This window comes from Myripristis murdjan, chromosome 5 (assembly GCF_902150065.1).
Source record: "Myripristis murdjan chromosome 5, fMyrMur1.1, whole genome shotgun sequence".
NCBI classification, from domain to species: Eukaryota; Metazoa; Chordata; class Actinopteri; order Holocentriformes; family Holocentridae; genus Myripristis; species Myripristis murdjan.
Window position 1 is genome coordinate 17,058,401 of NC_043984.1, and position 20,233 is coordinate 17,078,633.

The 20,233-nt window shown below is 38.7% G+C and overlaps 1 protein-coding gene across 2 annotated transcripts; it reads left to right on the forward strand.

Annotated features, from left to right (window-relative positions):
• Positions 1–1,189: 1,189 nt before the first annotated feature.
• LOC115358797 (sodium- and chloride-dependent GABA transporter 2-like) lies at positions 1,190–20,129 on the forward strand. 2 transcript variants are annotated; one of them, XM_030050815.1, is made up of 15 exons: positions 1,190–1,359; positions 8,864–9,054; positions 9,553–9,687; positions 10,805–10,945; positions 13,721–13,808; positions 13,896–14,028; positions 14,760–14,894; positions 15,919–16,022; positions 16,511–16,635; positions 16,790–16,902; positions 17,218–17,355; positions 17,467–17,569; positions 17,703–17,803; positions 17,937–18,107; positions 18,208–20,129. In XM_030050815.1, the coding sequence occupies exons 2-15, from the start codon at positions 8,910–8,912 to the stop codon at positions 18,364–18,366; spliced, it is 1,791 nt and encodes a 596-aa protein (XP_029906675.1). In that variant the 5' UTR covers positions 1,190–1,359; positions 8,864–8,909; the 3' UTR covers positions 18,367–20,129. The 2 variants fall into 2 exon arrangements, 1 of the variants encoding a protein (XP_029906675.1); XR_003928207.1 differs by lacking the exon at positions 18,208–20,129 and having other exon boundaries at positions 17,687–17,803; positions 17,937–18,071.
• The last annotated feature ends 104 nt before the right edge of the window (positions 20,130–20,233 follow it).

The following is a 20,233-nucleotide window of genomic DNA, read 5'->3' on the forward strand; positions in this document are numbered from 1 at the left end:
AACATCCACAGTTATAATGAAATAGTATTAATGCCATTTTCTGGTTAAGACTATGGATCACAAGGGCTACTATACCATTAAACTATAAATGTAGATGCTGCCAAGTTGTCCCTCCGAGACTGGCCAGTTTTTCAGTGTACATCCTGTCCATGAGACTCAGCTCAACAGAAAGCAAAACATTTGCATTGGCAAAAATTTCTTTGGATTTTGAAACACATGTTTTTATAGGTTTGTTCTTAAATCTATTTGTTGATTGCAAGCCTGTTCTGTTTGATTGTATAATAAAGAAAACAAATCTCCTTTCATGAAATACCAAGATGATTCATTAACATGCAGTGTAATGATTTGTCTGTGAAAACTTGTATATCCCCAACAGCCACTCCTCTGTCAGGGACAGGCACATAGTCGCCTGCACTGCTTCAGGAGGGAAGCATTTAAAGATGAAGAAACCTACAAGACAGTCAACAGGACATGTCCAAGGATTTCACTCAGCTACGCAAGAAAGCGAATGGTGAGAGTATATACATAATTTTGCTCACCTTGTATTTATGATGCTCTCTCATTTCACTGCAGTAACACATTTTAAACTGCAAACAAAATTGTTTGGCTTGCACATGCCATACTAGCTTTGCTGCTACTCTGTTTTCTCATTAAGAGCTGTTGGAAAACAGTTTAATGGCAGTTTCTTTCTATTAATATAGTGGTTGTAGAAGTAGTGAGTACACACACACATATGTAAAAATGAATATATATCTCTATCTAGCTCTATCTATCTCTCTATCTATCTATCTATCTACATAGATAGATTTATCTATCTATGTGTTTAATGTGAGCTAGATAGATAGATAGAGAGATAGATAGATGCACAAATTTATTTCCCTCCAGTGTTCATGTGTTCATGTTGTTGAAAACTGACTGTTCAGTTTCAGTCTTTTCTAAGTTCATATAAATTCTAGTGATCTCTGTGGACTTAAATTCCACTGTCTTGTCCTTCATGGTTGTAAGAGCGCCTTTCTGTGGTGTTTTCACTGAACAAAGCCCCTCCTCTTGCCCTCGCTGTCTTGTTGAATAAGCTCCGCCTTAAGCCACTCATTTACTGGCTACATGCCAGCTCCCTCCGCCCCCCTCTCCCTCTCTACCCCTCTCTCTCTCCCTTTCTCTTTCATGCATTCAAAGCACTTTCAAACTCCACATGGGCTCGTTCATGGTTAGAGCTGGGGAGGACATTTGTCTTGGAGAGACCTGGGGGTCTAAACTTGTTTTTCCACCTAAAGTGACCAGCTGGAGTCTTCCATCTATAGGCTTAATGGAGGCATAAAACACTACCACAGACTGGTGAAGTGCTGCTATCTTCCTGAGGTACTCTTTATCTATCCTTTTACCTTTACATGGCAGGCAAAGCTTTCTTTGAGCATTTTTATTTTTGCTGGCTGTAGGTGTAGACTACAAAGGCTTTTCATAGTTAAAAGGGTATCCCTTACAGCAAGAAGGCATAGCTTCTCTGTTTGTATTGGTGTTTAGCACTTGCAGCTCTAGAATGTAGGCCAAAGGTTACCGGCTGAGGGCTCAACGTTGCAGTGAGAGCAGCTATTTCCCCTTGTTTAGTGTCACACCTCAGGCAGCTCTGAGCATGCCTGTATATAGCTCACATTAAATATATTTCCCTTGTGCAAACAAATTACGATGTGCTCTCATTACAAAATATAAAAATAAACACCAAACCTTTTTACAGTAATCTGAGCCATTCTGGGTCAAGAATTTGACTGAATAAAAGCATAATAATAAGGAATAGGAAATCTCTTATGGCTGTTATTTTCATCAGTGGGCTTATTTTTAATGCTTTTACGCCATAGTACTTACATAAGTTAATTGTGCAGTATTTTCTTTTACATTTTTTAAATTTTATTTTAGATTTAAGACATTTTGAGTATTTTAAATGTTCAAGCAAACTAGCATGGGTGGCTAGAGGTCACCTCTGCAGCAACCCTCCTTTGATGCACACAGTACATTCTTTATTTTTGTAAATAGAGGTCCAAGTACTCTGGCCTACGACTGAAACCTGAATGTTTCTCTTCTGCTGCCTCTGGTGGTTCTGCCTTAAACAATCAGGAAGAATAAAGTAAAGTATTTCTCTTCTAGTTCTTCCAAGCAATATGCTCTGCCGCCACACTGCTAGTGCCACCAGTGGTTGAAGGATAGACTGCAACAATTCACTGGGCTCAAATGAAGTAACTAAATCATTAGAACAAGGAGAGTCAGAAGTCAAGATGAAAGGCATCATCAACCTCAGACTGGCATCACCCGGCTGAAATAAGTTATATGCTGCCTGAGTCATTTCCACACTGAGCCGGATAAATTTATTTGTTTTCTCGGTTTTGGCCTTCCATCCAAACCAAGCTGGCATTTTCCAGCTGTGAAAAAGGAGCTTTTTGCAGACACTCCAGAGTATGCAAATTTGAAAACACAAGCCTGTCTTTGTAGTGTGGACAGAAAATGGAAGTTTTTAGAAATGATGACATAGTTTTGTCACATGATCTAGACAGCCATACCAACCATAACCAGACCATGTGCGTATACTATGCTTGCTCAATAGGGCTGGACTAGGACTGTAAGCATTTTGAGGTATTTCAGCTGATTCCAGTGCAGATAGTTGCAAACTTTTACAGAACGTGAAAATGCTAATGTATTGTATTGTGGATGGAACACCAAAGTGGCATTTTCACATGGCATTTTTCAAGTATTTTTCGACTGTCCACTTATTTTAAACTGGGAAAAACTACTTGCACTGTATTCTCCGGGCACTGTTTCTCCTCTGGCAGGTTGGTAAAAAAAAATATTTGGGTAGCATGGTGGGCTTGAGGTTAACTGGGATGAGCTTGGCTCTAGTCACTGCAACGGAAAGTGTCTGCCAGGAGTGTAGAATGTGAATTTGTGAATTTGAGACTGCACTCTGAGCTCTCAGGGAATGTTTGAGTGTTTTCATCGTTGCATTATTAGGACTGGGTTCCACCACTGATTTCCCGAATCGATTCGATCCTGACTCACGTGGTCCCAATGCCACTCAATTTCCAACTTCCAATTTGATTACAATAACAATTTTGTGTGGATATGACAAAGATTCTCAGAGAACTAATGCTGTAAATCAGAGGTGGAGAACCTCTGGCCTCTGGCCTACATGCAGCCCTCAAGACTGTTTGATCAGGCCCAAGAGGCAATTCATACAATATAATGCAATATTAAAATAAAGCCTACAAAGTAAATATAAAAAGCAACTCAAAAATGCTCTAGGCAGCAAGTCCTCCCTCCCTTGCAACTGTATTATATCAAATACTTCTCATGTCAAAACTCCAAGGTCCCGACCAGTTTACCACCTCTGTGCTTTCAAATGTGAACTCATTTGAAGGAAAATTAAAGCTGTGGGAAGTGTAACTGGAAAGGGGTAATGCTTTGCATTTTCCCATTTAGGAACAGCCTCATGACAAAAGCCTGCTATGACATCTGAATATGCTGATTGCTTTTCAGTTTAATTTGCACAAAATCATTGAGCTGCAGGGCAACAATGAGCTGAAAGCTAGGTCCAACAACCTCCATCTGTTCCATTTCGATAAACTACACAAGCCCTTAGGATTTTCCCATTCTGAGGAGACATGCACTGAAGTTTGCATCTCTGTTTGGAACATCCTACCCCATTCCTCGACTAAGTTATTTCTATTTCACTGAACAATTAACAAATAAGACTTTTGTCAGAAACTTTTAAATGCCAACTATTCTCCAGTTTTGACCATCAGCTTCTTAAAATTAATCTTGGACCACCACTGCTCTGTGCTGTGATACACTGGCCTTTAAGGACTAACTATTTCTCCTCTCTGATCAATAAAGATGATACTGTTGATACTGATACAGATACTGTTGCCCATTTTAGCATCTTAGCTGTTATTAATAATAGCCTGTAAAGAGGCTGTGTATCATCTCATTTTAAATAGGACATGGTTTGTGCTATTTAGAAAAAGCCCAACTTAGATCAAGAGATCTTGGCTAATTTTAGACCCTCTAACCTTCTGTTTTTGGCTAAGGTCCTGGAAAAGGTTTGTTTCCACCAGCTGCAGTTCCTCCTGGTCCAAAACAACATTTCTAAGGTTACACAATCAGGCTTTAAAGTTCTCCACACCACCAAATCAGCTCTCTTAGAAGTACTGAACAACCTCCTCCTAAATGGTTGATTAAGTGAAACAGTGCAATCCTCATTTTATTTCTCAGTACAGCATTCAAACTGTTGATCACATGACCCTCCTCAACAGGCTCAAACACTGGGTTGACATTAAAGGAACTACCCTCAGATGGTTTAAATTGTACCTTGGAAACAGGACTTTCTCAGTCACCACAGGTGAAAATACATCCCCCCAGTTCCTGTTAAAGCAAAGAAGATTCCATTTATTTTAAATTAACACAAACAACTGAAACTAACAAAAAGGCTATGTGGTCTGTCAGTCAGTAAATCAGTAGTGTTAGCATGTGTTCATGGACGAGAACATTGTCAGTGTATTGTATGATGAAAGAAAGCAAAAATCAAACATGGGTGTGTGGAGCGGGGGAGCAGAGGTTCTCTTCACTCTCTCCCACATGGAACCAAATGGGTCACGCTCTTATGCAACACTGGAAACACTGGGCCCAGGGCCTGGGACCCAACCACACCTACTGGGCATCTGCAACACAAAACAGAGACAAACACAAGCAGCCAGCCCAATAGCCAAAGGAGACGGGGTCATCACATACATAAATAAAACTGACCTGACCTTCTGAATCTTGGAAGCCTTTTTTTTTTTTTTTTTTTTGGAAGCCTAGTTCCAGACCCATGAATCACATGTTCACCTTAAAAAGTTCCTCATGATTCTGAAGGTCTGGTGTTGTTCAATAGAGCTGCGATTTCTTGGTTGAAAGCCGATCTGCACCTGCAACGTTGTTGAGGTAATCGGAAACCTGTGTCATATACCGAGAGCCAGACAGCATATTAGCTAACACTGGTTGACACAAGAAGAATAGATAATGAAACACCCTCTTGATAACATATTTATTTTACATAGACAGCATGTCTTCTCAGTATTGCCCAACATCATAGTGTTTACTTTGCTCCACTTCACTATTAAAACCCCAATAAGACAATATGTTGGCATGGCTACACAACAGTGTCGACTTAAATGATGTTAGATCCAGGTGGATCTATTGGTCTCTAGTAACTGTTTAGGGAAAACTGTATCCCCTCATCCTGAGAAATCAGTTAGAGTGGAGGCAATGTTAAACTGAAGTGGAAACATAACAAGGTGACAATTCAGTTTTGACATCAGGCATGATTCTTTAGACCTTTAGTGACCTTCAAACTGAAGGAACTACACACAAAAGACAGAACAACTTCTCTTGTGTAAAGAGGATTGTACATTAGAATACATAAACACTGGGTAATAGTGGACTGGTTTGGAGATAGCACACACATCCTGTTGGTGGAAATCCAGTATAGGCTGACTGTAGAAACAGGTGAGAAAGCAAGGTATGTGATCAATGACTAAGCCAACAAAGTTAGAAAAACTGACTTCAATTATGTTCACTCAGACCCACAGATGAACAGTTAGGTTGTTGGAGAATGCCCCACTCTGCAGTACTGCACAGATAATACCTCTGACATGGAGGTTAGCAGATGCGCTGGCTGATGGCTTGGCTCTGCAGGCTGAGAGCAGGTTGGTGGATTCAGCGTTGCGGAGCTGACTTGGCCAGCTCGGTTCAGTTCCCGATACTCTGTTGGTGTGGGATGCAAGTGGCAAGGATGTGGAAGGCAGTCTTGGACAAATCCACACCATACAGGTTGATGGAAACTTGACTCTTGTTTTTCACTTATCTGGTTGCCAAGCAATGGGATGTATACTTCACCGGGATGAGGGGAAAGAGTTGTCAGGGGAAAGAGAAAAAAGGTCTGCTTGTCTCTCTCTATCAGGATCTCTGCAGAAGGCGATTCTCACTGAATTGAATCTGTCAAACTTGGTGAATATCACTGAATCTGTTCACTTGCCACCGGGCACACCTTTGCGCAGTTTCTGATAGTAGGATCAAGGTGTGAGATGGCTCTTTTCCTTTGCTCTTTCCCTGCTCAGCACATGCAACTCCTTGGACTAAGAGTCCAGACTAGATTGATTCTCTTGGAAAGGGGCATTTCCAACAGGCTAGTCTTTTCAAAAAGGCTCCAAGTTGTGAAACCACTTGTTTTACTGAAGGATCTAATGATCAGGTTTGTTTATAACTGCAATAACCAGAACAGATACAGTACATGGTTGAATGTGTTTTTTAACAGTGTTGATTTATGCTCTCAGAGTTAATAATCTCTGTAATACTCATAATACAAGGTGCAAACTTCATTCAAACACAACTCTGAGTGAACTGAAAATGTGGAATTGATTGAAACACATATTATGATTCATTTTCCAATGAGTTCTTTGTACAGTAGTTGAATGGAGAGTCTGCTGATGGTGTGCTTTTATGATCCCAAGGAATGCTTTTAGGGAAGCAGGATGGGGGTTCTGAGTGATCTTATCAGGTGGGAGGTTGGTGGAGATAGGTGAGAGAAGAGGGTTTGAGATCTGCAGGCCTCCATACTTACCACACACATTTTGAGGAAAATCTAAAGAAAAGCCTCTTCTGTAGTAGCCATTTTTAAATACCCCTTGCCAGTACCCCTTGCCAACCCCCATGTGTAAAACCTATGTACCAATTCAGACTGGGCCTATGGAAGCTGATCTGCATGTGTGTACTTTGTAAGCAAAGCTTGCACAGATGTTTGTGTATGCGTGCCTTGCCTGGGCAACAGTTCTAGCAAGAAAGCAAGCAAAACTTTTTTTTTTTTTTATATACCACATTTCATTTCAGGTAGAACATGGGCTACCACAAAAGTTGCAGCCACAAAAACCATGTGGATAGCAGACAAAATAAAACTTTAGACATAAGTAAAAACATAAATAAAACAAATACAAGTGACATAAAATAATTAAGACCAGCAACCAACTAGTAAAGAAAGAACATGTAAACTAAAACCACGAAAAAGAATAGGAATCAAATACAATTAGATCAAATAATAAAGTACTCCTCTGGCCCCATTGTTTAAGGGTACCAGCCTAATGCACTAATGCAATAATGCAGAATTTTTCTGCATTAGTGTAGAAGCAGTTCATAATTTAAACAATTTTTGGTAGATTTTGCTTGATGCAAACATACGGTATTCTAAATCAAAGTTTTGGAGCACAATTTGTGTAAAAAGTATGTATTAAAAAGAGATTATGTGTAGAAATAAATAAATAAAGCTAACTGTTAGATTTTATAAAATATCGTGGGTCTAATTTTTTTTCTTGAATCACTGGTGAAGGGAGTCCAGGAGGAAAGGGGGAACAGGAGGAGAGAGAAAATAAACTCCATTATCTTTTTCTTTTGTATATGTCAAATAAAACGGGTACAACACAACTGCAGGCACAATTTGTCTCTATGCAAATGAGCACAGATAACACTGGACCTGTGAACCTAAAAATGTGAAGGCCAGCTATGACAAATCTTGCCTCAAGCACAAACTTGTTTCAGTATGTTGTGAAGATGAATTGATCATTAATAGTGATGCTTATAAATACAGTGAACCTTGTACAAGGTCAGGATTAAGGTTTTGAATAGGTTTGGTTTATGGAATTACAGAGTATGTCACATGAAAAAAAGGAAAATAACCATTCATAAACCCAATAGGTATTATCAATGTTACTGATGTGAAGTCACATATACTCCAGGGACATAAATGTCCCAAGAGCGATCTTGAAACACGAACAAGACCACAGACTGGTGGGTTGTTGTTTTTAAAAGTAGCCCAAATTGGTCTTCAGACAAAATGGTGGCACACATATTTTCCATTCTATGTACTTCCCTCCCACAACAAAATACCAGGCAGCAACACAAAAGCAACATTGATGAGAGAATTACTCTTGTGCCCAGTACCCCTTCTCACCCTCATGCAGCAAGTCTGCTGGCACAGAGTGGAATTTGAACACTAATGAACTGTGATTACATTACCATGCATGTCAGTATTCCAGTTGTGGTTGGAGAAATTAAACTGTTTACCTGTCTGTCAGTCATCTATCAGCCCATTTCATACTGGTAATTCTTCCTATGATGAAGTAAGGCACTTTTCACTGAGCCATAGAAATCATAATTCTTTCAGTTAAACATTGTTATATTGAGATTCAGATGATATTGTCAACTAATATTGATAGTATTGTAACATTATCAAGTATTGTTAGTTTACTGTCAAAGTAATACATTCATTAACCATAATCTTTAATGCTGCTTGGTGATATTCATCAAAAAAGCAACAGAACTCCTAAACTTTTGAAATCTACTCATAAATTTGGAGATGTTGGACGAGAAAGTGAGAGAGGACAATATGTTTTCATTGTGTGTGCATGCGTGGGTGTGTGTACTTGTGTCCAAGGATGTTTAATGCCTAGACTAAACACTTATTTTGAGAAGCAAACATTCGTCATATTAGGATTCTCTCTAGCACATGCCTTTTTAGTCACAACAATGACCTTCATCGTCTGAGCTTGATAGATTAGATGCTAAGTCAACACTTGATGCTTTGCACACTGTGGTGTGTGGGAATGATTGGAGAGTAGTAGTGAGCTGTGGGAGGAAGGCCTATGTAATTCTCAGAATAAGTTACTGTCTGTATTGTCTGTATGTTAATGCTGGACTGTGAGAATCTGCTCTGATTCGTTGATTCTAATGAATGTCCCATCCCAGAGGTACACCTTTCTAAAATTTTCTTTTAATCCTTCTCTTCTTACAGTACAAAGGATAAGCAGTATGATCCAGTGGCCAAGTTCATAACAGATATGAACGTAGCCTATCCTGCACCCACCACCCTGAGCAGAGGCCAGTGGTCTACCAAGGTGGAGTTTCTCTTGGCTGTGGCAGGGCAGATCATAGGCCTGGGGAATGTGTGGAGATTTCCATACTTGTGCTACAAAAATGGAGGGGGTGAGTTTCAGACATTGGAGAAACAAGCTTCATTATTTTGTTGTACTTTTGCAGAATGTATAGAGCAACTGGGATGTTGACAGCATGGCTGTGCCAAGAAAATTGTGGCTTCAACACAGAAGTTGAATCCATTCCCTCAAATTTAGGCCACCAGTCTAGGTCTTGAGTTAATTTAGCAGTTAAATACCAAATGGTAACAATCAGTCACTCCATCCAGAGTAAACTGGACCCGCCAGCAGAGGCTAAACCTGCTGCCAAAGGATTGTTCTCACTATCTCCACTCCTACTATCCACTAAGCAGAGGAAATTTAGTTCCAGAGTAAGAGCAGTGAACTGGTGCCACGTTACATAATCTCACGCTGACATTTAGGGCTGTTAAATCCTAAGTAGCCTAGTGCAGCTTTATACAACCCAGGTTTCTAATAATCAAAATTCAGAAATTCAATTTGATCCATATGAACTGCACACAGTATTTTCTGTTTTATTTTTCTTCACAAGGGGTGTTCTTCATCCCCTACGTACTGTTCCTTTTTACCTGTGGAATCCCCCTGTTTCTCTTGGAGACGTCTCTGGGCCAGTACACTACACAGGGAAGTATTACCTGCTGGAAGAAAATTTGCCCCCTGTTTGAAGGTAAACATCTGGTGTTGCAATTAAAGTATGCATGTGAAATGAAATACAAAAACCTTAAAGCTTTAAGTTTCAAAGATGGCCTGACATCATGAGGCTTATGTGAAACTTACATTGGTTAAAGATTGCTTTTGTGATTGACATTGTTTGATTCCAGTTAATGGATATATGGTGTTCGCACAGCTACAGTTAAAAATTGCCTCCTTTGTGCTACTGTATGTGATTGCATGATTTATAATAAGTAATGTTTGTCTCTGTCTTACACACATGCAGTCTAGCAAACTCAGTTTTGATAGATTTCAACGTGACAACAGTAGCAACAGTTTGTACCACAATTTACTCACTCTTCAGCTATAGACCGAACCTTAAGTAATAATAAGCTATAAATTACAAAAGATAAGGGAAGAAATAAATCTTTACAATTATTCATTTTTGCAATTGAATAATATTTTGTGTAATTGTACTTTTGAGCAATTTTCTCAATCAATAATCATACTTTTACCTAAATATGTGTTTGAATGACATGTTGTGTTTGGCTACATTTTAAGTCACATCCATTACAGTCCAAAGCACTGATTTAGAAAGATGTCAGTTACAATCTGACAAGTAAACTGTCAACCAGACAAGAAGATGAGCATAATGTTTCTTCACTTTTTTCCCAGTTACAAGAATCTAGTTTGAACTCTGTCTTGGCCTTTTAGAATTGCACAGAAAATATCAAACCTAACAATATTCCTTTTGCTGAAAGTATCTTTTCGAAGTAACTTTTACCTTGGGTACCTGTTAAGTGAGCCTTTTTTTTTTTTTTCACAGTGATTTGTGTAGTAATTTCACATCAACTTAAGTGAAATTCTGATGAGGAAAAAGTACTTGAGTCTGCAATTTTGATACTTTTTTCTCTGAAACTCAAGGTATTCAAGGTAATATGTTATTTAATAGAAATCATTTGAAAGACATCCGGACAATATTCTCACATAGATTTTAGTAGTGCTTAGAATTGTCTGTGGAGACTTTAGTAAATTGCCGGGGAGGCTTGAAGGCTGTAGATATAATCCAAAGCTCTTTGGGAATATTAATTAGATCTTTCTTACTCTGAAGTTATTTATTTTTCTTCTTCCAGGGATGGGTTATGGCAGTCAGGTGGTTGTTTTATACTCTAGTATCTATTACATCATCATTTTGGCCTGGGCATTCTTCTACCTCTTCTCTTCATTTAACTCCGAGCTTCCCTGGGCAAGCTGTGGAAACAGTTGGAACACAGGTAGGTCTAAACAATTTATGCGATTTGGTAAAAAAAAAAAAATAAAAAAAAATAAAAAAGAAAGAAAGAAAGATTTGAATTGGCTTCCTGAAATTAGCTGTGATTTCTTAATTCTTGCTTCATATATGGTTCTCTCAGCCTCAATTCAGACACAGAAAGTCAGTCAAAAAAATACAAATGCTCATCTCTGATAAAATAAGATACATGAATATACTCCTTATCCTCATTTTTTGCTTAGTGGAGCTGAACCAACCAACAGCATAATACCTTTCTATCATGTAATAAATTCTCAAAATGTAAAGAAATTGCTTCAAAGCTTTAATTTCTTGACACATTGCAGAAGTTTTCTGACAGTAATGTTTTACCAAAAAAAAAGTCTTTTATTGCAGCAGCTCAGTTTCTCAGGAGAGGGGTTTACATGCCATCATACTGTACGTTGTGCTTGGCTGTGTGTGTTTTCCTGTCAGTCTGCTATGAACGACCATGAGGGATTTAAGGGAGTGGCAGACGTCAGGGATGTTGCAATCCTCTGATTCTCTGGTTCATGTTTGCTCTACAACTTCAGTAAATTAGAAATAATAAACTGCTCACTGTTCCTGCTATGTGCACTTCCAGTGTTGTCATAGGAATACAGTTATTAATGCCATTAATCTTTGATAAATTGTTAAAAAAAAAAATGTCCAGAATTCAGTGAATGAGTCTGTCATTCTGACTCTCTCTCTCGCTCTCGTTTTTCCTTGTCTTTTTTCTTTTTTAACTTTAATGGACAGCACCAGCTTTTTGGGAGTTTGGCCCCTTGGTCATCTTACTAAAAATGTGGCAAGAGGATTGGCACCAAATTCACCTCCGGTAAATGGTTCTGTCTGGTGCGCATGCTGAGGTTTAAGCATACAGTTTTAAGTAATTGTATGCATTTAGGGACACAGGTGTCATAAAAAGAAATGCATGCCAAACAATCCAAATATAACAAAACAATTAGAAGACACAACAGTCCATGTGGCAGAAGCAGACACTGTAAGACTGTAAGTCTTGCATGATATAAACGTACCTTGGGAAAGTTGTTGCCATATTCTTCTCCATCAAGTCACATAAACATCCTTAACTAGATATACTGATTAGGAGGGAAAAGGGGAGAAAAGTTACTAAATTTAAATATTTTATGTCTGCATCTGCCAGTGGGCCATCATGATAATAGAAGGTATAATTATATGTTGATTCCACTACAGGAGAGACTTGATATTCTCTGCGAGTAGGTGCATATATCAGTATCAGCATTGGTAATCAGCCGAAACAATTGGAAAATATCGCCATATCAGATATCTGCAAAATATCCAATATCTTGCATCCCTAGCATACATTTTCCTAACAATTGTACAAACTAATTAAAGCTAGATACACATGTACAATGTAATGTATAATCCAATACAACTGCTCTGCCATAAAGTTTTACTTTTATGATGCCTATAATGCTCAGGTTTTCTTTTTGTCACAGTAATAGAGGTGTTCATTCACTTCTATGTTTGACATTGAGCTCATAGTTAGTGCTGCTGTTGTACTGGACTGCATTTTATTGACATGTGTTTCCACTATTCTGTCCCCCTCATGTATATAAACAAGGAGGACAAAGAATTGGAAACACCTCTAATTATAATGTAGTCCAGTGCAAGACCTCTGCAAACTACAACCTCAGTAATAAAGATATAATTAAATTGACACATTCTCCACAATGTCAACAAAAACTGAACATTACAAACTTCCTTAAAAGGTAGAATTTATTGCAGAGCTGTTGCACTGAACCACATTAGACTGTACAGGTGGACCTGATAAGGTCGACACATTGGGTGGTGATAGACACTGTTACTGACACAGGCGCACAGAAACATACTGAAATACACATCAAATACAATACGTCTCTGCTGACATGGAATGTAATTAGTAATTTAATTTGTGTAGTCATAAGTGCTCATTACATTTTTGGCAAAAAGGCTGTTATGATTTTGGTTAATAATAACAAAACTGGCTGATCACTACACTTTCAATTTCATTTTATTTTGGTCTGTTTAAGTTGTGTATAGGCAGTGCATCAGGACTTAATTAGACATTTGGTCTATCCCTGGTCATTCTGAAGTTTCAAGCAGAGTGTTGTAGGGACGGAATGATGATGGTGTTCACTTTGTTCATTTACACGTGACCCAGTGTGCACGCATTACATAATAACGTTTTAGGAGCTTGATTTGAATGTGAAGGGTGAGGTCCAAATGCGGGAATAGGTTTCCAGTGACTTTGTGCCAAGTTCTTGTCTGGCCCAGTGCAAAACAAGCACCACACAGCATACGTAATGTCCAGCACCAAGCACTTGGTGCTTTACATTTATGGCTTCTACAGTCCTGAAAAAATATCCTTTTGGGAATAAATAGCTTTTAATAAAATTGCTATACAGTCGGGTTGTAATCGAATTACTGTAGTGATTAATACATTAGGATAAATGGCACAGACTGTAACAATTGATAACATATTACTGGTATCTTGCAAAAACCATTAAAGATTGCATATTCCCCTATGAATCCAGATGAATACAGACTTCTGTGGTCTCAAATTTTATCACGCCTGGTCTTATGAAACCCTTTTGAAATTCATTGGATAAATACACAAATACATACAAAAGTTTTTCTCAATTCCTGAAAAACAAGCATTTTGGAAACATAAGGCTTTCACTGGACAGCAATAGTGTGCATATTTCTCTGCCAGCTGACTGTTCATATTTCTCTCCAATAGAGACCTGTGTGGAGTTTGATCACACGCCTGACAACATGAACTGGACCGTAGCAGAGAATGCGACATCACCAGTGAGGGAGTTCTGGGAGTGAGTAGACAAATGAAAGCCAAACATGATACTAGGCTGTGAAGGTAACTTGGATATGTGAATTATAACTGAAAATGTGTTTTGCAGGAGACGAGTTTTGAATGTAACAGGAAGTGTCCATGAGTTGGGCAACATACGATGGGAACTGGCTCTCTGTCTCCTGCTGTCTTGGGTCATATGCTACTTCTGCGTCTGGAAAGGAGTAAAGTCCACAGGAAAGGTGAGACAGAATTTATTAACATGTATTAAAGCAAAACTGAACTTTGGCAGAGGTTTAGGGTCGTATAGTTTCCTGGATATGATATGAGTCCACATGGCGGTGAAATAGCCTCATTAGCTGCTTTGTACCGTAACTCTGTCATTCCATTTACTTCCACAATGTGGAGAAACAGTATCCAAAATAACACTTTTAGCACCTAAACAAACACTAAAAAAGCTGACTATGCCTATATAAAAAAAATAACAGGTCCCGGTACCTTTTTCTTTTTTTTGGAAATTAAACAGTTCTTTTCTTGTCATTTTCCTATTTGTATGGGAAAGTAGATCCAGCATGTCTGCAGGAAACTTCTGCTTCGTAACATCACAGAGGCAATACCTTTAACATAATTTCTCACAACTACTGCCTGTTGTGCCCTCACTGTTTTACAAGTAGTATCATACAAGTAATCATTATTATTGCATGTATTGATTGTCATCCAAAACAACCCAGCAGACAGAAATCTGTCAGAAATACTTTCCATTTTCTACCGGTTCACTGTGGATGGCCCCTAATGCTTAGGTGTAATGTTTCTTAACATTTGTCCAGTGCTGTCTACTAGAGCTCAGAGTTCTCTTCAGTGTCCACAGGAAGGTACACGTGAGGAGTATTTGTCTCTTTACTAGAGATAAACACCATATAGCTGTTCATGTTTCACTATATACTGACCTGCTGTATGTCTGTCTCTCACACAGGTGGTTTACTTCACCGCCACGTTTCCATATGTGATGCTGTTGGTGTTGCTTATACGTGGTCTCACGTTGCCCGGGGCCATAGAGGGAATCAAGTTTTACCTTTACCCTGACCCTTCCCGCCTCGCTGATCCCCAGGTAGGAAAATGATTCACCAGTTTTCCACTTTGATGACGCATAGTTGTGAGTCTAGCACAGAGTAATTGTGCACTGAACTTTTCACTGCCTGCTGATGAGGGGCAGGACAGGGCACTGGGTGTGAGGGCATGGAACTGGGTTTGGGGTTGGGCAAAATGAAAGTGACTGGTCCACCACAGGGCCACCAGCAGACCAGCAAGTCCCTGAGCTTCAAGCAGCAATATCCTCGACACTACATATCACACTTATTTTTTTTTTTTTAAATAAGAAAAGATGCATCTTAGGAGAAATGCCCTTGAACACGACTTCAACTGCTGCTCATTTGACCAGTGAAAATGGACTGAGCCACATTTAGTACTCCAAACAAAACAAACAGTGTTGTATCTCATAACTACATGGCCTAAATACTGTTTAACACATAAATGTGGAATTACATCTTTAATGTGGAATTAATCATGAAAGGGGTGGTTCATGCATGCCTGACTTTACAAGGGAATCAATCATTTGCTCACAGGAATCTTAGTGGTTCTCGTATGCAAATGATTCAGCGCTGCTGGTTTCACAGAAGCACACAGAGAGTCATCACTGTGTTTCTTCTTTCTACAATTCAGTTCACAGCCAGCCTGTTTTTATTTCCTGGTTTGAGATTTCTAAATTTATTGTATCGGCCTGAATAAGCTCTTTCACTTCACCCCCTTGCCACATCAGTTTAATTCAAAACTTCTTTTAAACCACATGCTCTGCTGATAAACATAACCAAATTCAATCAATTACATGAGTGACTGATCTGAAAAAGTTCATTCAAAGCTATTTTTTCCTTTGTTGCCAAAAGCTTCACCACATTTTCAAATTGGAGATCAGAGACAAAATGATCTAAGTATTCCAACAAGAGCCTTGTGAGAGTGAGATGTATTCCTAATTTCCATTGCCAAAACACATTATCACCTTAACTTTTTGTTTTGTTGAAATCAAGATTACTTATATTTTGTCATGGCTGGACAAATGTCTTGTATCTGTCTTGCAGGTGTGGATGGATGCCGGGACACAAATTTTCTATTCCTATGCCATTTGTATCGGGTGTCTAACTGCACTTGGCAGTTACAACAAGTACAACAATAACTGTTACAAGTACGTCTGATATATCATCATATCTCATGTTTTTCACTCCATATGGCATGTTTTGAATCTCAAAGAAGTCAGAGTGTTGAGCCCCATGGCATTCTTCAACATTAACAATGCATCATCAAGACACTGTGGTTTAATCCAGCCTGGGATGGCTTGTGGCTCCCATGTTATCCATTCAAACTACTAAATTTATATGCAGTTGTGTTATTTGATGGAGATTATTGGAGATTAAGAGAAGTTTAGGCTATATTGTACATCATTGCTTTAGTAAGCATTAATTGCAACAACATCAACAACATCCCAGGACACTCCCATGTTTTTGATAGCAGGTCCAACATTTTGTCTTTGTTTTGATTTTTGATTGTGCTGGTATGTGCAACCCCCAGTTTAGGGTTTTGAACCACCTTTAGGGGAAAGAAACAATCCTAAAATGTTGATGTGCACCATATATAATGTTACATAATATAACCAAAATTAATTCTTCTTTTTAGGGATTGTGTGTACTTATGCCTTCTGAATAGCGGGACCAGTTTCGTAGCAGGCTTTGCCATCTTCTCTGCACTTGGTTTCATGGCGTATGAGCAGAACACAGACATATCAAAAGTGGCCGAGTCAGGTGGGACACGGAAAAGAGCTACATGAATGAAAAAATGAATGAATGAACTGATATTTATGATTTTTTTCAAAATGTGCAATGCACAAAAGATAAATAGTCTGACCTAGCCCTGATGGGACGTCCTGTAAATATTATTAACTGATTATCACTGCAGGTCCTGGCTTGGCGTTCATTGCTTACCCTCGTGCGGTGGCCATGATGCCGTTTCCACAGCTATGGGCTGTATTCTTCTTCATTATGATCATCTTACTTGGCCTGGACAGTGAGGTAGGTCAACTCCTCCTCAAAACTGAGTGAAACAAGAGCAGCCTTTTCTCTTTCAAGTAAATTTCCAAGATGAAGATATTAATTTAGTACAATCTTGAGTACAGCTAAGTATGGTATGGTCCTGAATGGATGAAATGATCACCTCTTGTGTTGGATAATATTCTCTTGTGGATCTTTTTCATACATGTCTGTAAAATCGCAGCATTGTTGGTTATTGTGTCATGGGCCCCATGGGTATCTCACAGTTAAAGATGCAATAATTTATTCATTATGCATAAAATCTGCAAAGCACACAACTGAGAGGACTCTTTTCAGTTTGTAGGTCTGGAGGCACTTGTGACAGCAATATCAGACATGAATCCTTCATTCTTTCACTATGGCCACCGACGTAAGCTTCTTCTGCTCGCCATTAGTGTGTGCAGTTTCTTCATTGGCCTTGTGATGGTTACAGAAGTAAGATCAGATTAAACTCTCCTGTAATCATTATTTCTCATCAGTTTTTCCTTACATCAAAAAATTCACTGCATAATATACCAGCTAACTCAATTCCTGTCTCAAATGCAGGGTGGATTGTACATTTTCCAGTTGTTTGATTACTATGCCTGCAGTGGAATGACTCTTCTCCTCTTTGCCATACTGCAGTCTGTGGCTATTGGATGGGTTTATGGTGAGTTAAGCAAATAAAATGAGCGTCCGCAGGCTTCTTAGTAGTTGAGTTAAATGCACATTCATCTTGATAACGATGCGAATTACAACAATGATTTTGAATTTCCTCCCCTCAAAGTTTCTCTCTCCCGCAGGCGCCGACCGATTTTATGACAACATAGAAGACATGATTGGGTATCAACCTTTGCCCCTGATTAAATATTGTCTGAAATTTGTCACTCCAGTAATCTGCCTGGTGAGTCATGTTGAAAAGTTTCCGCACTAATAATGGTTTAAGCAATTTAAATTTTTTACTGTGAGAAGTTACATTTTGAATTTTTGTGTTTTTGTCTCCAAAACTAAACTGCTTTATCCATAATTGTTTTCAGGGAACTTTTATTTTCTCCTTGATCAAATACAGTCCTCTTAAGTTCAACAATACCATTGCATATCCATGGTGGGGCTATGCCCTTGGCTGGTGGTTCACTCTGTCTTCCACACTCATGGTTCCTCTCTGGATGTTGTACAATTTGAGCATCACTCCCGGTACACTGAGACAGGTATGCAGTTTGTGTATCTTTTTTAAAAGGGGTCAGCAAATTATGTCTCCAATAAGGAATTGGTGTTTTTGCATTAAAATATTTACTTTTCTCTTCTCAGAGGATCTCCATCCTGTGCACTCCAGCAGATGATCTTCCTTTGACCAAAGCACAAAAGAACGCTCTTGAGCAGCTTGATATGACCAGACCCTACAACAGTATGATGTACCAGCAAGAAATGACAGCCTGGAAAAGCCCCATAGAAGCTGTCCCAGTTTAATCAATTTCCTATCTACATGTGATGCATAAGGAAGGACTTAACTCAAGACACACCCATATTTCTGTCAAAGGCTTCAAGTATGGATTCATCATCATCATTTCACTACATTATGAGTAATAAACATCAGGAAACTGTTGCCAGACTTACAAAGGAGCACTGAAGAATTGAGAGTGTCCTCAGAAAACTTTGGCAAACAGGAGAATTAGCTTGCTCAACTTCACACAGGTGCCAAGCCATAAAACTTAAAAAAAAAAAAAAACAGTCAGCACTCACACAATCCAGCATGCATTTTTTTTTCACAACAGCAGACAAAATATATGTGTTTTTCAACCTTCCTCAGCATTTCAGAGAAACACAACCATTTCATAAGAATACCGTTAGGTAAAAAAGATGATGGACCTTCATGGATTTATAGGAACTGAGGCCGTTAGGGAACTGTAGACGAGCCATGAAGAAGAAACTTCTCCAGAGAGAAGCCTCACTTATAAAATGAGTATCCCAAGCACTTGAATAAAGAATTGATATTATCTTGTTTTTTTATAGAAACAGATTGCATTTATTTATGTGCAGTTGTCATATTGATGGGTGTTTTGTGTAATGGTATGTTTTGTGCATATGCATCAACATGTTGGTGGTATTGTAATTTTTGGGGATTAATTAATCGTTTAGTCATTCTAAACAAAAGACAGTTATTTTTTAAAATGATATGCTTCCTGTCGTTTGTATGGAGGTTACAGAACTGTACATGTTGAATGTTATAACAGATGATAGGTTCTGTTAAATTATGCCCTGTATGTCCATTATGTGCCTGCTACAAAAACATTATTTTTTCTCTTGCATTTTTCCATTATCCGTAGCTAATTGATAATTACTGGTCTGTCCCTGGTTGCTGATGAATAGCGGTTAGACACACACACACACACACACACACACACACACACACACACACATTTTTTCAGAAACCTGCCTGCTGCTGTGTAAATTTTAAAAAAGTCATATACTCAATTGTGTAAGTGCTGACAGTTTTTACAGTTATAGTCTGACAAATCCTTCATGTTTTGTTTTCACTTTTTTTCCCGCCAGGACATAATTGTTGGGAGTAAAGTGACATGAATTAATAGGCCAAACACTCGTGAAACCATATGAAGAAGTCTGATTCAGCACTTATTGCACTGCTAAATGAGTCAATCAAAGTGAGTGATGGTATAATTGCTTTTGGAATCATAACTGAGTTGAAAATCAGAATCAGAGAGAGGAAAGATGGGAGGGTGACATGCAGTAAAGGTCCCAGGTCAGACTCAAGCGTAGCACATTGTAGATGCAGAGCCAATGCACCTTAGCCGCCTGTGCCTCCAAGCACCAACAAAGTGTTTTTGACCTCTGTTGAATGACACAGTAAAATTGTGTACTTGCCATTGCCCACACAGAGTTTGGAAGCTGGGCACCTTGCAGACACAGACTCTGAAGTTTGTGTTACGCGTAAGATTCAGAAATCAACATTAATGTGAAGTGAAGTTTTGATTATGGAAACATAAGATGCAAAGGGTGGTATACCTGTTGGTTCTATCAGCAATGATCATGGAAACTCCATTTTTTACGGTAAACCTGGCTAAAAGTGGCAACTTAATATATTTAATGATTATAGTTTTGATACAGAATTAGCATTCTATCTTACTCATTTATCAGGTCCTAGATAGAATTGCCAGCTGTGATTTATATCGGTGTTTTATGTGTGATTTTGAAATAAAAAAAGGTTAACTGAATACGACTGATGCTGAAGCATTGGCATTTTTAACAGACACTACTATACTGGTGTCAACAGTGTTATTTCCTATGCATTCCAATGCATCATATGAAATGTATAAAC